The 19151-nt window shown below is 41.9% G+C and overlaps 1 protein-coding gene across 1 annotated transcript; it reads right to left on the bottom strand.

The window, feature by feature from the left end:
* Window positions 1-2430: 2430 nt before the first annotated feature.
* On the bottom strand, window positions 2431-9877 carry LOC124148426. The gene is made up of 4 exons (XM_046519511.2): window positions 9322-9877; window positions 4545-4640; window positions 3858-4048; window positions 2431-2939 (listed from the first exon to the last, which is right to left on the bottom strand). Exons 1-4 carry the CDS (start codon window positions 9668-9670, stop codon window positions 2859-2861), a joined length of 717 nt encoding a protein of 238 aa, XP_046375467.1. The 5' UTR covers window positions 9671-9877; the 3' UTR covers window positions 2431-2858.
* Window positions 9878-19151: the final 9274 nt, after the last annotated feature.

Raw genomic sequence — 19151 nt, 5'->3', positions numbered from 1 at the left:
TCATCTTCTTTCATAACCAATCGTCTAATGTTATATATCTCAAGAAACCAAATCAGATCAGTTGCACGGCGCTCTCCTCCTTCGACTCTCAACGGCCTGGTATAAATATTTAAGACTTATTCCATCTGGAAGGTTTTTTTTCTTTTTACCTTTCCTCAGCGCTGAAGATTCAGAAGTCACATATTTTATTATAATGGCATCGGGTGGTTTCTTACCAATTAATCTCGTTACTTCATTATTTAGCGCTGATACAACAGCTGATAATGTGTCCCCCATTCCGTTAAGAGACAGTGACACTTCACCTTCAACTCTAAGAGCTGGGATGGAAACTGCACGGTGGTTTGCGTGGCCACTGCTCACTGTTGTCATTCAAGTTGCTTGAAGGTATTCGCGCTAGACAACTATTCCTGCATCGCCGCCTCCGACTCGTGTTTTATGCTTCGCCGTTCGGAGGGTAGACGTCGTGTTTACAGGCGTCGCGGTAAACGTTATGCACGAAACTGCATACAGGAAGTGGACAGATTTAGTGGTGGTAGTGTGATGATGTGGGAAGCCATCTCCTTCTCTGTTAGAACAGATTTGATGCAAGTTCCAGGGTATTTAACGGCAGAACGTTACACGGATGAGATTCTTCGGCCACACGTGCTTCCCATAATGCAACAAGCGAACGGCAGAGTGGTTGCTACCATGGGGCGACGATGCAAGTCAGTCTTGGACTCTAATGGTGACCATACAAGATAATGAGAACAGATGACCTTCACCTTGAAAACCTTCTGTTCCATGTGTGCCATATGGAACCTTGGTCAATGACAATAATGTGTGTCAATCTTGAACAATCGATTACCATCTGTTGAGTTATGAAATTTGTGAATCATTTGAATCAAACTGACCAGTGTTGTCGACCTTTTGCACAGCAGATTTTGTACAAAATCCTCAAATTTAACAGGCGTTATCTGCAGCCATTTTTGGTGTTGTGTATACATGTCGAACATACCAGTCATATAGATGGACAGTGGGCTTTAAACAACAAACATGAATCTGAGGTCCACAGGATGTCTTACCGAAACAAATAATATTTGATTAATGACGATGATGTCATTTTAAACATGAACATGGACGTTAAGAACAGAAAGCTGTATTAAATGTCCAAAGGCGTACATTTCGGCCTTCGAATGGTAGCCGAGGTTGGAGACGGACGACAAAACTCAGGGGTGAAGTTTAAGACGACAGCAGCCATGTTTATTGATGATGAGTGGAATAGGTCGAAAAGGTACATGTTGATAATAACATGACAGAACGCTCACCGGACCGAGTGGCCAATGTTCCCGGGTGGGGAGACCCTCTCTGTCACTTACACAAATCGATCTCTGCCGCGTCTCCCTGACTGACCATGTATGTGGGGTTTTGTTGAGGTATTACATAACGTGGGGCAAGGCCGTTGTCCCACGTCTATGTCTATACGTAAGATCCGGCGACGTAAGGAGGTGTTAATTGACATTTATAGATAGGTTGGAGATTAAGGGTCCTGCCCGGAGGGGGCTTATGATAAGAGGGAATGCGCCGAATGTTTTCTGTAGGTATTAAACAAAGGGCATATAATTTCGGTGCACTTGGAAACATATTGAACCAATTTTAGATAAATGAATAAAAGTATTGAAATCGTTTGCACTATAACATAAATAACGGTTTTAGCATTTCATTTTCCTAAATCAGCTTTCAAACTTTTATTTTTTTAAGAATGAAAAATGACAAGGAGGGAATAAAGGGTTCCTTTGGCCAAACAAAGCTGTTTCCATCTAATGGAAACTGATTGCAATTTAGGAAGTCAAACACTCTGACACCCACTCTAGGGGTTAGGGTTTGTCCCGGCAGACAAAGTTCGTGTCCACATATACTACCAACATTCATGTACGTGATATGATAGAGGGTATGACATGAGGGATGTTGTTTGCCAGGCCCTGATATATGTTACATTCAAGGTAGTTTAGTCAATCTACAAGGTATGTTTGTATCATGTGTGAAGATACGTCATGTGAGGGATTCACATGTATCACGCGTGCTTTTACTCGTGACAATTGTAGTAGACTGTTCCTATGCATCTACAACTATCCCATCGCCCTCGCAGCATTATATAGGAGCAGGATGCACATTTCCTCTTTGGGAAGGACCGCATACAGCCTGATTTCCTGGATGGGTTCTCACAGTGTACTTCCGTGCCTCCTGTCCCCACTGTGTCACTCCGGTCTTCCCTCTCACGCCGTGATTAAACTGAAATACTGTTCACAGCGGCGTTAAACCCAACTCACTGTGTGTAGATGGACGATACAATGTTGGCCATGTATTTGGGAAGAATGTTAAAGTCAGATGATACATCCGTTGCACGTCGTGTGCCTGTACGCTGGTCCTAAACAAACCAAATCCACCATACCAAATAGTTTAAACTGTTTTATAATTCTAAAATGTGTACAAACGTCTTATAATCCCCCTTCTGCCAAAACGTTTTAAGTCTGGCAGTCACGGGGAACTTTGACAGATTGATCACAGCAGAGTTGATACACAGAAGTATACACTGAGGTATATCGTCATTGTATAAATAGCGTGATACTAATTGTTTTACAACGGTATACTAGTATCAGAATAAAGGTTACGAACCACTCTCTCCAACAAAAAGCCATTGTTGCAGTCATACACAAAACAGCTCTTACAATAACTTGAACATATTTAACGAGATTAGTCTTATGAAACAATGCAACAAAAAACCCATCAAGTGACTGCACACCGCGACCGACAGATAAACAATATGGTCGTTGAATGTCTTCACACCGTGCACTGGTGACATGCATTCTGCCCACAATGTATTATAACACAAAGTCCGAGTAGCCGCACACAATTGTAACTCCCTTCTCATTGGTGATCCAGGAGCGGGTGTAGTACTCGCCCTGAAACAGGAAGTCAGTACATACTACGTGAGTAGGGTATAAATACATTGACAATAGGTTATAATACACAACATATGAGTAGGGTATTAACACATACTATGTGAGTCAGGCATAACTACACTCTATATGAGTCAGGTATAAATACACTATGTGAGTAGGGTATTAATACATAGTATGTGAATAGGGTATTAATACACACTATGTGAGTCGAGTATTAATACACACTATGTAAGTAGGGTATTAATACACACTATGTGAGTCAGGTATTAATACACACTATGTGAGTCAAGTACTAATACACACTGTGTGGATAGGGTATTAAAACACACTATGTGCGTCAGGTATTAATACACACTATGCGAATAGGGTATAAACACACACTATGTGAATCAGGTATTAATACACACTGTGTGAGTCAGGTATTATTACACACTATGTGAGTCAGGTATTAATACACACCATGTGAGTCAGGTATAAAAGCATAGTATGTGAACAGGGTATTAATACACACTGTGAATGAGGTATTAATACACATTATGTGAATAGGGTATTACTACACCATGGGAGTTGGGAATTACTACAAAGTACGTGAGTAGAGTATTACTGGGTGGGATATTAATGCACACTGGGTGAGTAGGGTATTAATACACACTGCGTGAGTAGGGTATTTATATACACTGCGTGAGTGGGGTATTAATACACATTACATGAGTAGGTTATTAATAGAAACTGTGAGTGGGGTTTTAATACGCACTATGTGAATAGGGTATTAATACACACTATAAGGTAGGGTATTAATACACACTATATTAACAGGGTAGTATGAGTTTGGTTTAACGCCAAATTACACATTTGTTCAGTTATATCACAGCGTATCACCATATTCAACTTCACGACTCAACTATTGTCTAAACGTACTTTGGGCAGATAAGAGGGAATCTCGCGGTCCTTTATTTCGCTCTTGAATCCACTCTTTATTGGGCAAACGATTGTCCTTTTGTCTTGGTCGGTTTCGTCTTCTAGCGTACACAGGTCCCAGTGGTTGTCAAATAGGTTATTGTTGTTATACTTCACATCCAGGTAAAACTCGCCTTCCTCCACATCTTCATCTGCAGTAAAGGTGATGGTACAACTAGAAACTAGCATGAACATTCTCCACACAATAACACAACATTGGTTAAAACCCATTCAGGGCGTCGATGTGTTGTTGGTTGGATGGTTAAACAAACAGTGTAACGAAGCCACTGTCTATTTAAGCACGAACGCTTTCCAAATTTTTAGATATAGACGCCCATGAACACTTTGGGTTGAAAAGATGCACAACATTGAAGCTCATTTTCATATTTGATTCTTGAAGTGATTCCGTCCTTCTCGCAAAGCTCGAGAGGTGGCGTTCTGGGATTTTTGTGACAGGACGTTTGACTTTCACTGCTTCAAAACACCTCCGTTAATTTCTGTGAAAGGAGTAGGACAATGTACTTAGTTCAGGACATAACGGCATCTCCAGCCAACCACCCCTAGGAAGTACAAGACATTCCGAACACGTAAGTCTATAGTTATCGTGTCGCTGTGAGCGATGCATGAAAGTAAAGGTAAGTTACTCACGTAATGTGTAGTTGACGAAGGTCCTGGTTTTCAACTCCCCTGTTTCTTTGTCAGGCATCATGACGACGGTCCCAATTGTCTTGCGTCCTTTCTCGTCTGGTAACAGATACATACGCGTAGCTATTCGTTATTGCATTACAATATGAATCACTATTATCGAAAGAAGCAAGTTTGTTACGTGGATTGATGTCCGTGCCATTCAACATATTGAAAGTCCAGATGTGGAGTAGTACTCCAGGAACTGGGTTGTCTTCGGTTCCTGGGGCTGCTGGTCTGATTCTGGCCAAGTGTGTCATGGAGAAATGAGAGGATTAAAAACATAAACAATTGACAGTATATGTATGATCGCCTCAAACTGACATGGTCGGCAGAGCACTGGTTGTTGACAGCGACGTTGTTATCAGCATCGTATTACGTTCATGTGAATAAAACTTGGTTCCTTTCAACACCTGCAAGTTATGGACTATTAACAACACCAAATGTGTCAAGAGAGTTCAGTTTATAGGTTGCACTAAGTGTTTGACCAAAACCTATTTTCTTACACAACACAGACAAATGAGACAAATCCATCTTGGGTCACAGACTTACTCATTGTTTCATTTTCGTTTAATGATAGAAACATATCCTTTTCCGCTCATTACAGAAATACGTCTCATCTTGATGTGATTATATTTAACCTCCCTGGTGGGATACATAGTATTTTATCACGTGGACCAATCAGACTTCATCATTCTGATATGGAGGTATGAAAAATATCATTGTGTATTATCTTAATAATCGAAACATGTTTAAATAAAGTGCATATCACTTGGGATTAAGTCAAATATGGATGCAATGAATAATGTATAATGAAATTAGATGTGCACATCAGATTCACGGGCACTTGCATAACACATATATCATTACGTACCATTACGTACCTTACAACGAACTTGGTACAATATTATGTGTTTGTCTGTTGTTTAACACCGCACTCAACAATATTCCAGCTATATGACGTCGGTCTGTAAATAATCGACTCTGGACCAGACAATCAAGTGATTGACCACCCGATCCCGTTTGTCACCTCTTACGGCAAGCATTGGTTGCTGGAGACCCTATTCTACTCCGTATCTTCACGGGTCTGGTACAATATTAACATGATAATATTGGTGATGACAAAAAATTACAGTTTCGTTTTTCGCCAAGGTTATACAAGTGCTGTGTTAATAAATGTGTTGTTGCTGTGTAACTAATAGTATTGCTATCATACAGGAATCAGAAGCTGACTGAAAATATGTCTGATTACTACGATAGACCCCCACCGTTTTTAAGTAATCCCCGATACTTCTATATCCCAATCTAACTAAAAAACATAACCTACAGTGAGGGGGGGGGGGGGGGGGGCATACGGGTCTTTCTAACATTTAGACCCTGAACATGTTTAGCTGTTAAACACAATCCTACACACATTTAGACCCTGAACATGTTTAGCTGTTAAACACAATCCTACACACATTTAGACCCTGAACATGTTGAGCTGTTAAACACAATCCTAAACACATTTAGACCCTGAACACGTTCAGCTGTTAAACACAATCCTAAACACATTTAGACCCTGAACATGTTGAGCTGTTAAACACAATCCTAAACACATTTAGACCCTGAACATGTTCAGCTGTTAAACACAATCCTACACACATTTAGACCCTGAACATGTATAGCTGTTAAACACAATCCTAAACACATTTAGACCCTGAACAAGTTCAGCTGTTAAACACAATCCTAAACACATTTAGACCCTGAACATGTTTAGCTGTTAAACACAATCCTACACACATTTAGACCCTGAACATGTTTAGCTGTTAAACACAATCCTACACACATTTAGACCCTGAACATGTTGAGCTGTTAAACACAATCCTAAACACATTTAGACCCTGAACACATTTAACTGTTAAACACAATCCTAAACACATTTAGACCCTGAACACGTTCAGCTGTTAAACACAATCCTAAACACATTTAGACCCTGAACACGTTTAGCTGTTAAACACAATCCTAAACACATTTAGACCCTGAACACGTTTAGCTGTTAAACACAATCCTAAACACATTTAGACCCTGAACATGTATAGCTGTTAAACACAATCCTACACACATTTAGACCCTGAACACGTTCAGCTGTTAAACACAATCCTAAACTCATTAAGACCCTGAACACGTTTAGCTGTTAAACACAATCCTAAACACATTTAGACCCTGAACACGTTTAGCTGTTAAACACACTCCTACACACATTTAGACCCTGAACACGTTTAGACCCTGAACACGTTCAGCTGTTAAACACAATCCTACACACATTTAGACCCTGATCATGTTGAGTTGTTAAACACACTTTTACACACATTTAGACCCTGAACACATTTAGCTGTTAAACACAATCCTAAACACATTTAGACCCTGAACATGTATAGCTGTTAAACACAATCCTGAACACATTTAGACCCTGAACACGTTCAGCTGTTAAACACAATCCTAAACACATTAAGACCCTGAACACGTGCAGCTGTTACACACAATCCTAAACACATTTAGACTCTGAACACATTTAACTGTTAAACACAATCCTAAACACATTTAGACCCTGAACACGTTCAGCTGTTAAACACAATCCTAAACACATTTAGACCCTGAACATGTTGAGCTGTTTAACACACTTTTACACACATTTAGACCCTGAACATGTTTAGCTGTTAAACACAATCCTACACACATTTAGACCCTGAACATGTATAGCTGTTAAACACAATCCTAAACACATTTAGACCCTGAACACGTTCAGCTGTTAAACACAATCCTAAACACATTAAGACCCTGAACACGTTCAGCTGTTAAACACAATCCTAAACACATTTAGACCCTGAACACGTTTAGCTGTTAAACACAATCCTAAACACATTTAGACCCTGAACACGTTCAGCTGTTAAACACAATCCTAAACACATTTAGACCCTGAACATGTTAAGCTGTTAAACACAATCCTACACACATTTAGACCCTGAACACGTTCAGCTGTTAAACACAATCCTAAACTCATTAAGACCCTGAACACGTTTAGCTGTTAAACACAATCCTAAACACATTTAGACCCTGAACACGTTTAGCTGTTAAACACACTCCTACATACATTAAGACCCTGAACACGTTTATCTGTTAAACACAATCCTAAACACATTTAGACCCTGAACACGTTTAGCTGTTAAACACACTCCTAAACATATTAAGACCCTGAACACGTTCAGCTGTTAAACACAATCCTAAACACATTAAGACCCTGAACACGTTCAGCTGTTAAACACAATCCTAAACACATTTAGACCCTGAACACGTTTAGCTGTTAAAAACAACCTAAACACATTAAGACCCTGAACACGTTCAGCTGTTAAACACACTCCCACACACATTAAGACCCTGAACACGTTCAGCTGTTAAACACAATCCTAAACACATTTAGACCCTGAACATGTTCAGCTGTTAAACACACTCTTACACACATTTAGACCCTGAACACATTTAGCTGTTAAACACAATCCTAAACACATTTAGACCCTGAACATGTATAGCTGTTAAACACAATCCTACACACATTTAGACCCTGAACATGTATAGCTGTTAAACACACTCTTACACACATTTAGACCCTGAACACATTTAGCTGTTAAACACAATCCTACACACATTTAGACCCTGAACATGTATAGCTGTTAAACACAATCCTAAACACATTTAGACCCTGAACACGTTCAGCTGTTAAACACAATCCTAAACACATTTAGACCCTGAACATGTTGAGCTGTGAAACACAATCCTAAACACATTAAGACCCTGAACACGTTTAGCTGTTAAAAACAATCCTACACACATTTAGAACCATAATGCTTCAAACTTTTGGGACAAGGTTTGTGTCCAGGATCTTAACAAATTTTACAGTTTATCCTTGCCGTTCATTGTACCTTTCTTAGCGTGACATGTATCGGTCTGTCAGACAAGAGGTGAAGAAAGTGTTTTTATAATCATGGGCCCCGTTTCACAAAGACTAATGGCATTCGTGATGTTTTGTAAAAAGGGCCCTGATCTAAACTGTTTGGGCAGTTTGTGGTAACGTTCAAATGACAACAGTTATTGATGTATTTGCCCTGATTGTGTTCCATCGCCCGAGTTGCGTATGCGTATGACAGACACCGTATGCGTTAGTGATTATCGTTTTACGCCTCTTTCAGCAATATTCCAGCAATATCACGGCGGGGGACACCAGGAATGGGCTTCATTGTTCCCATATGGGGAATCGAACCCGTGACGAGCGAACGCTTAAACCAGTAGGCTACCCCACCGCCCTAGGACTTGTGGAGTCGCTATGTGCATATAATATATAGTACATCGTAACACTGGTTAGTTTGGTATATACTTTAATAACAATGGCCGCAAAGACCATCAACTGGAAACCCGCTACACCCAGTGCTCTCAGTTATCCGGCTAGCAGCTACATAGCTCTTGTTGTCAATGAACACTAATATCTTCGCAATATGTCAGACCTAAAAATGATCCTCATGTCGATCCGTTATGTGAGAGGTCTGTGTCATTATTTCAAATCATGTGTTTATATGGGGTTGAAATGTAATTGTAAAATATCGTTAATTACCTACAAAACTATCGAAATATATTGACATCGAGAACAAAACTACATCTTGTGTGAGATACAGGTGTATTTGAAACCATAATTTGTATAAAGACTTACCGCAGCCGCGGTCCCACACTTCTCCCACCGATATAAAGCTATTCCTGCGAACAAAACTCCCCCAGTGTTCCGCACTGGCGTCAACTTTCCCGTCCGTCAAGCCATCTTCATCCATATTGGCTACTGTGTCATTTGTGTCGCTTCGTGCTCTGGTCGAAAATGTTCTTTTGCTGTTCATACGCATGAGTTCATCGAGCGGTGGTCTTTTGAAGTATGTGTAATAGATACCGAGGAAGCAGGTTACAAAGAGAATGGCACTAAAATAACATACAAACCGTCTCCCGACCATCCTGTTCGATGTTGAGCAGGTTTGTCCTGTGCTGTCAGATGACCGGATACCTCTATCCATACAGAATTAGCTACTTCAAATATCACTTTTCAACCAAGAGTTCCGATGTGCGACACAGATTATGCCGAGTGATGGTAGGCCCCTCGCGTATCAGTGTCTGCAGAGACCGTATGGTGAAGCTGTCACCAGGTTAGATGTGACAAGCACACGTCACCAGTGATAAACACGGCTCATTTTGCTATCTATGTAGCCCACAATCTGATGTGAACTTTGCGTCACTCACATTGTCATCACTTGTCGCGATAACGCTGATGCTGAATGTACAAAATAAGACGAATTATGTCGATACCGCATACCTAGCTATTGTCACGCTGTATCTATACAGTGGCGATTACCTGAAAGTGTGGCGATAGTAGAATGGGGGACGGCAGCACGGGGCACACACTTAACCATACTTTGAAGTAGCTTCACTTCAGTGTGACGTAGTTTCCAGATAAGACATAATTCTCAATACTTTTGTTCGGAAGATGAGCTGGATGGGTTTCTTCTTTGTATACGATAGGTTGACTCGAATAGTGTTTGTATATGGTAGGTGTATTCGACGGTATTCTGTATATTATCGTGTATCTGAAGGGTGTTTATATATTACAAGTGTATTCGAAGACAATCTGATTACGACAGGTGAATTCGAAGGGTTTCTGTATATGACATGTGTATTCGAAGGATACCTCTTAACACGTTAAGTCAAAGAAAAGTCTTTATATGAGAGGTGTATTCGAATATATATATGTGTGTATATACGGATATTTTCTTCGTATCTTCGTAAAACAGGTGTATTCCAAGGGTTTCTGTGCATGCCAGGTGTATTCCAAGGGTTTCTGTGCATGACTGGTGTATTCCAAGGGTTTCTGTGCATGACAGGTGTATTCCAAGAGTTTCTGTATATGGCAGGTGTATTCCAAGGGTTTCTGTGCATGACTGGTGTATTCCAAGGGTTTCTGTGCATGACAGGTGTATTCCAAGAGTTTCTGTATATGGCAGGCGTAATCCAAGGGTTTCTGTGCATGACAGGTGTATTCCAAGGGTTTCTGTGCATGACAGGTGTATTCAAAGGGTTTTATATTTGACAGCTGTATTCCAAGGGTTTCTGTATGTGACAGGTGTATTCCAAGGGTTTCTGTGTGTGGCAGGTGAATTCCAATGGTTTCTGTGTATGACAGATGTATTCCAAGGGTTTTTGTGCATGACAGGTGTATTCCAAGGGGTTCTGTATATGGCAGGTGTATTCCAAGGGTTTTATATTTGACAGATGTATTCCAAGGGTTTCTGTATGTGACAGGTGTATTCCAAGGGTTTGTGTGTATGACAGGTGTAAGCCAAGGGTTTCTGTGTATGGCAGGTGTATTCCAAGGGATTCTGTGTATGACAGGTGTATTCCAAGGGATTCTGTGTATGACAGGTGTATTCCAAGGGTTTCTGTACGTGGCAGGTGAATTCCAAGGGTTTCTGTGTATGACAGACGTATTCCAAGGGTTTCTGTGCATGGCAGGTGTATTCAAAGGGTTTCTGTGTATTGCAGGTGTATTCCATTGGTTTCTGTATATAACAGGCGTATGCCAAAGGTCTCTGTATATAACAGGTGTATTCCAAGGGTTCCTGTATATGACAGACGTATTCCAAGGGTTTCTGTGTATGGCAGGTGAATTCCAAGGGTTTCTGTATATGGCAGGTGTATTCCAAGGGTTTCTGTGCATGACAGGTGTATTCCAAGGGTTTCTGTGCATGACAGGTGTATTCCAAGGGTTTCTGTATATGGCAGGTGTAATCCAAGAGTTTCTGTGCATGACAGGTGTATTCCAAGGGTTTCTGTGCATGACAGTTGTATCCCAAGGGTTTCTGTATATAACAGGTGTATTCCAAGGGTTTCTGTATATGGCAGATGTATTCCATTGGTTTCTGTATATAACAGGTGTATGCCAAGGGTCTCTGTTTATAACAGGTGTATTCAAAGGGTTTCTGTAAATGGCAGGTGTATTCCAAGGGTTTTTGTATGACAGGCGTATTCCAAGGGTTTCTATATGTGACAGATGTATTCCAAGGGTTTCTGTATGTGACAGGCGTATTCCAAGGGTTTCTATATGTGACAGATGTATTCCAAGGGTTTCTGTGCATGACAGGTGTATTCCAAGGGTTTCTGTGCACGACAGGTGTATTCCAAGGGTTTCTGTATATGACTGGTGTATTCCAAGGGTTTTTGTGTATAACAGGTGTATTCCAAGGGTTTTGTGTATGGCACGTGTATTCCAAGAGTTTCTGTGTATGACAGGTGTATTCCAAAGGTTTTTGTGCACGACAGGTGTATTCCAAAGGTTCCCGTGTATGACAGGTGTATTCTAAGGGTTTCTGTGTATGACAGGTTTATTCCAAGGGCTTCTATATAAGTAAGATATGCGGCAGATGTACACAAAGCATTTCAATATACTAGTATGACATGCCGTCAACTTTCTACTCCCTGAAGCATTAGTATGACATCTTCATAAATGCTTTTATATCAATTATAACTCGCAGAAGCTTTGTGTGTGCAATGGAATCTCGTAACCATGACAACATTTATCTGGAAATAGCTTGGAGTGTTGACCGCAATAATGCCTGACCATCTGCAGGGTCATCTTCCATGCATGAAAGAGCAATGTTTGGTACCCTGGTGTCCTGCTGGGACAATGCAAGTGTTATAGCCTGGTGTACAACCCAGTACATCAATGAGGATGAGGAGAGACGGACTCGTCGAGTTACGACTTCCTTCCTTCAGGAAATTGAACCACTTTATGGCTGCATATATGAAACATGTCACAGAGTGTCATCTCTGATCTTCGGGTCAAGAACTCTAAGAATTTCCTGTTGTTTACAGACTTTGCTCGTTTAATGCACGACTATAACAATAGGATCGTGACATGGCAATGGGAAGGTTAGAGTGGGTGAGTAACTATGGCTTTAGTACAATTTTAGCAATATCTCAGGCTGACTGGAGACACCAGAAAATGGTCGAATAGTGAAATACACGGCTTGTTTACAAAATTGTAAGTGAATGTATTGGACCGACCATTTGATCTTTTTTTTGTTTTTGTTGAGTGGGGGTGGACGGTGGGTGGATGAATGCTTGAAAAATAAACTCCAAAAGAAACTTTACCAGAGTTTGAAATCACTCTTGCTCAAAAACAACAAAACATACATGCATGAAGTAAAGTGTATTGAGAAGATCAATATATCAACATAATCAATACTGAAAATGACAATCATACCGCGACCGAGAATGACGTCAGAGCCCCCCAAAGTTGGGTGTGGTACAAAACTCGAGCTTTCAGAATCATGCACAATAGGCAGTAACATAAACAATCGCTCACGTTCAATAACAATTCATTAGTAGCGTGTGTGACCACCAAATGCCTCAATACACGCAAAAACGCTTCGACGTACAGAAAATGGGGGACATGTCGGGAGAGCGTGCAGGCCACGGCAGGACGTTGACGTTGTTGGCTGCGAGGAAGTTAGTGACAATTCTGGCTGTATGGACTCTAGCGTTATCATGCTGATAAATGACACCACGTGGATGCTGTTGGAGAAATGGTAGGACAACTGGACGAAGAATGTTATCCATGTAACGCTGAGTTGTCAAGTTTCCGTCAACGATGACCAGCGGTGTCCTCTCCTGCCCACAGATCCCTCCCCACACCGTGACACTCCCTCCACCATATGGTACGACCTCCTGCACGCAACACGCCGCCGTTCGTTCACCCCTTCGGCGGTAAACACGTTGTCTTCCATCAGCCCTAAACATACAGAATCGACTTACGTCAGTGAAGACAACCCTCTGCCAGTCACGTTGTTGTCAACGTCGTACAGTCCGGGCCCAGCTCAATCGCAGACGACGATGTTGCGCTGTCAATAGCTGTCCTCTGTATGGTCTAAAAGCCCTGATTCCATGAGCCCTGAGTCTCCTGGCCACTGTCTGTCGACTAACCCTGTGACCTAAGGCATTTGTCGCCGATGACGTCACTGTCAGGAAGCGATTTCGGAGGTGCAAGGTACGCAAGTACCGCGGTCATCATGGGGCGTGGTCACCCTGGGTCTGCCTGTTCTTGGCCTGTCAGGGGTCCGCCCTGTCTGTCTGTCTGTAACGTTGCATCAAGTTGGTAACGGCAACAAGGGAGCAACCGAAGGTTCGTGCAATATGGGCGTGGGTGGCTCCCATCTGTACCATACCCAAGGCTCGTTCACGTTGTTCGACTGTGAGTCGTGGCATTTCTTTTGTGTGTTTTTTTTATCACTGTGGATGTCTGACTTGCCGTTGCAATCGTTTTATACCCTTACCCGCACGTGCATTTGCAGTTGTACGTGAAAGTGAATACAAACACATTTCAGATTCCATACAGATTCTACAAAGAGTGTCTGCAGTGTACAGAAAGAGCTTCCACACACTGGGTCTGCACAGAAAAGAGCTTCCACACACTGGGTCTGCACAGAAAAGAGCTTCCACACACTGGGTCTGCACAGAAAAGAGCTTCAACACACTAGGTCTGAACAGAAAAGAGCTTCCACACACTGGGTCTGCACAGAAAAGAGCTTCCACACACTGGGTCTGCACAGAAAAGAGCTTCCACACACTGGGTCTGCACAGAAAAGAGCTTCCACACACTGGGTCTGAACAGAAAAGAGCTTCCACACACTGGGTCTGCACAGAAAAGAGCTTCCACACACTGGGTCTGCACTGAAAAGAGCTTCCACACACTGGGTCTGCACAGAAAAGAGCTTCCACACACTGGGTCTGCACAGAAAAGAGCCTCCACACACTGGGTCTGCACTGAAAAGAGCTTCCACACACTGGGTCTGCACAGAAAAGAGCTTCCACACACTGGGTCTGCACAGAAAAGAGCTTCCACACACTGGGCCTGCACTGAAAAGAGCTTCCACACACTGGGTCTGCACAGAAAAGAGCTTCCACACACTAGGTCTGCACAGAAAAGAGCTTCCACACACTAGGTCTGCACAGAAAAGAGCTTCCACACAAAACTTCTGGACAGAAAAGAGCTTTTACACAAATCGTCTGCACAAAAAGAACGTCTACACAGAGCATCTGCACAAAAAAGAGCTTCCACAAAGAAGTGAATGAGTGAGTGAGTATTGAGTGTGGTTTGACGTCGCTTTTAGCAATATTCCATCAATATCATGGCGGGGGACACCAGAAATGGACACAGCGAAGAGCTACCACACAGAGCGTCTGCACAAAGAGCTTCTACACAGAGCGTCTGCACAGAGAAGAGCTTCCACAAAGATCATTTGCACAGAGAAGAGCTTCCACAAAGATCGTCTGCTCAGAGAAGATCTTCCACAAAGGACATCTGCACAAAGAAGAGCTCCTATAAAGATCGTCTGCTCAGTGAAGAGCTTCCTAAAGATCGTCTGTACAGAGAAGAGCTTCCACACAGATCGTCTGCACAGAGAAGAGATTCTACAAAGAGTGGCTGCATAGAGAAGATATTCCACACAGAGCGTCTGCACAGAGAAGAGATTCCACAAAGAGTGGCTGCATAGAGAAGAGCTTCTATAAAGATCGTCTTCTCAGTGAAGAGCTTCCTAAAGATCGTCTGCACCAAGAACAGCTTCTGCAAAGATCGTCTGCACAGAGAAGAGCTTCCACAAAGATCGTCTGCTCAGAGAAAAGATTCCACAAAGATCGTCTTCTCAGAGAAGAGCTTCCACAAAGATCGTCTGCTAAGAGAAGAGCTTTCACAAAGATCGTGTGCACAAGGAAGAGCTTCTGCTAAGATCGTCTGCACAGAGAAGAGCTTCCACAAAGATCGTGTGCACAAGGAAGAGCTTCTGCTAAGATCGTCTGCACAGAGAAGAGCTTCGACAAAGATTGTCTGCACAGAGAAGGGCTTCCGCAAAGATCGTCTGCACAGAGAAGAGCTTCCACAAAGATCGTGTGCACAAGGAAGAGCTTCTGCTAAGATCGTCTGCACAGAGAAGAGCTTCGACAAAGATTGTCTGCACAGAGAAGAGCTTCTGCTAAGATCGTCTGCACAGAGAAGAGCTTCCACAAAGATCGTGTGCACAAGGAAGAGCTTCTGCTAAGATCGTCTTAATAGAGAAGAGCTTCGACAAAGATTGTCTGCACAGAGAAGGGCTTCCGCAAAGAACAGTTTCTAGAAGGCTAGCTGTAGCTATATATAAGAGCGAGAAATGGGCGATTCGAGGCCTTCTACGATTTCACTTGCCCAGTGCTGACAGAAAAGCTGAAAGCGCCCACGGGTAGTTTTCTGCCTGCTTCCAATAGTTTCCTGGAATCAAGAACGGTACCCATGCCTCATTCAAGAAATTTAGGAGTGATACATTCTGAACATTCGCGAGCGCACTGTCTTGTCTTGTTTGTTGTTTATCGCCGCACTGAGCAATATTCCAGCTATATGACGGCGGTCTGTTAATAATCGAGTCTGGACCAGACAATCCAGTAATTGATATCATGAGCATCGATCCAGCCACATGGGATACGATGATATGCACCAACCAATTCAGCGAGCCTGACCACCCGATCCCGTTAGTCGCCTCTTACGACACGCATAGTCGCATTTTTCGGCAAGCATGGTTGCTGAAGACCTATTCTACCTCGGATATTTAGGGGTCATTGTGATGTATTGCTGCTGCCACATACTTGAAGGAGTGTATTGACTTTTATGATCAAATTGTGGACCTAATCCTGTGCTTCAAAATATTTTGTTGATTTTCATTGAATGTGTGTGGTTATTTACTGATTTCACAATTAATTTTAAATGTGTCAATACAAATAATTCAGCGTTAAAGATTTACAAAAAAGAATTCCAGAGAGAGGGAGAGAGAGAGAGAGAGAGAGAGAGAGAGAGAGAGAGAGAGAGAGAGAGGAATCAGAAAAAGTTACAATTCTTCCCAACATAATCAAACTTACTTTGATGTAACAAGAAATGTCAGATCGACACCGCATTTGGAAGAACAGTGGCTCAATGGCCAATTAAAGTTGAATTTACTATGTTTCTATTTTGTGTACTACACTTCTGGAGGCTATTGAAGTTGCCTGGGAAATAGGAAGTAATCGCAGGACGAAATGAAAGCTCACTATGATAAAACAGCTAAAGACAGAAATTCCAGTCCATGGTGATAGGGTTGTGGTGTTATTATCCATCCTCGGTCAACCTTTGAGGGTTAGACACCTGAAAGAATATCATGACGGGTATGAAAATATACCATAAGCAGTTAATATCAAGTATGTACCAGCTATCTTTCAGCGACGTCACCTCAAGCCCTTTACATCGAGCAGAGACTTACATCGACGACATTATCAGCCATTCGACGATTGTTTGAAGAAGACCCTTGCCTTCTTAGAGCGACTCACCCGTGATGATCGCCGACTTGGTTGATGCATGTCATCGTATCTCAATTGCTTAAGTCAATGCTCATGATGTCAGTCACTGGATTGTCTGGTCCATAATCGATTCACCACCGTCATATAGCTGAATGCGGCGTTAAACAAACGAAACGAAAACTCTTTGTGGGACTATCACAGGCAAAGTGACTGTAAATCTCGCTAAGTGTGACTGGTAAAGGTGGATGCCATTGCAAATTTGTTAAATGGATTGGATCACTTTTCAGTCACGCGGTTGTGCTAATCATGGACGTATTGTGGAAACATATCTTTTTATGTTCATATAACATGAACAATAGGATTTGTTACGTAAACACTTCTATTATTGTAGTTTCCATTCCAAAGAAAGTTTTACTAGGTTCAAACTTCCTTCTCTTAAAAGGGACAGTGTAATGTGGCAGTATCGTATTTTGATTGTACTTGTGATGAATGTAACTGACAGCAATTTATTGAGGCGCTCATAAAATAACAAGTGTTCTGTTTGCCCATGTTGATAGGAATTTTGGCCGGATAAAGAAATTTTCATTTCACTGTTGCCAACGCTTCATAAGTTATTTTGTTGTTTAACGCCGAACTCAGCAATATTCCAGCTATATGACAGCGGTCTGTAAAGGCAACCCAGTGATTGACCACCCGATCCCGTTAACAAGTAGCCTCTTACGGAAAGCATAGGTAGCTGAAAACCTATCTGACCCGGATCCTCACGGATGGCTTCATAAGTCTATAAGCAAACGTCAATACAGGACAACCCGTAGCTCTGTGCAGCTACAAGCATATATCAAAAACGTTTATGGGGGGAGCAGCACAGATACGGTTACTGCAGCTACACCGTACAAGTAGTTGTATAGAATCTTGAGTACTTGATTCAGATTATTGGAGAAGGTGGGAGTGATTATTCCTGATGCCACAGAGGTGGTAGTATTGTTTGAATGATACTCAGCGTCCTTATTCGAGGGTCACCTGAGTATGTTGGGTGTCAACCATGAACATATGCCATCAAGCGTCAATAGGTCTGAGTATGTTGAAAATGTTATTTACAGTGGAAGAACATGTAGTCTATGCCTATGTTACTCTGATTGGGTGCTTTCATGAAACTGGAAAAATGGACGACTATTAAAAATAGGAAAGTTCAAGAGTGAAGGTGATAGAGAGAGTGAGTTTGGTTTTACAACGCTTTTAGCAAAATTCCATCACTATCATTGGGGGACACCAGAAATGGGGTTCACATATTGTACCCATGTCGGTAATCGAACCCGGGTCTTCGGCGCGACAAGCTAAAGCTTTAACCACTCGGCTATCCGATCGCCCTAAAGGTGATAGATGAACCTACCCAAAACACTCGCATCAACGCCACAGTGAATCAGCCTATGCAATACGTGACCAGTAACACGTCAATGTGGGCACAAAATGGTTGCATCCCACATTTGTATCTGCTATTATCTGCATGGTCCCTCAATAATGATGCTGAGTATATTAACAATAACTATTGTGTAATAATTATGCATATATCCTATTTCTATCACACATTGCCAGAATATACCAGAGGGATTGGTGGGTTTTGACATGTAGTAAAAACTGTTGACAGACTTCTGAACGTTTTGAGTGTAAACGTCCCAATTATGGGCATTTTCTCAGTTACAGCTATCGGGGATATTTGATGGTTCCTAAAACAACTCAATTCTTATTGTTTTATTTTTGGTACAAAACAAATTTAACAATAAAATCGAGACACCTTAGAACGTTTGAATAGGAAATAATGTCAAGATCATGATCAAGCATGAAGTAAACTTGCATAGAACCAACATTATATTTGCGACCTAAATGCCATCTTCTGACATCATTCGTTGAACCTTGCTCGATGGTCTTTCTTGCGAACGAAGTTTTATTACGTCATTCGGTTTTGATCACATCATTTCCGGTTGTGGTGACATCACTTTCGGTGACTGACATTTCCGTGATTTTCAAGCATGATTTCACTGTCCTACCCAGAGTTCCATGCGGCCGGCAGCCAGCGAGCATAGCACCTCTGCCATTCACAGTCCATTCAAGATATTGCATATGCTTTTCATCCGTTTCATGTTTGACAAG

Source organism: Haliotis rufescens, unplaced genomic scaffold (assembly GCF_023055435.1).
Source record: "Haliotis rufescens isolate VD_foot unplaced genomic scaffold, xgHalRufe1.0.p SCAF_19, whole genome shotgun sequence".
Taxonomy (NCBI): domain Eukaryota; kingdom Metazoa; phylum Mollusca; class Gastropoda; order Lepetellida; family Haliotidae; genus Haliotis; species Haliotis rufescens.
This window is presented reverse-complemented; position numbering and strand designations above follow the sequence as displayed.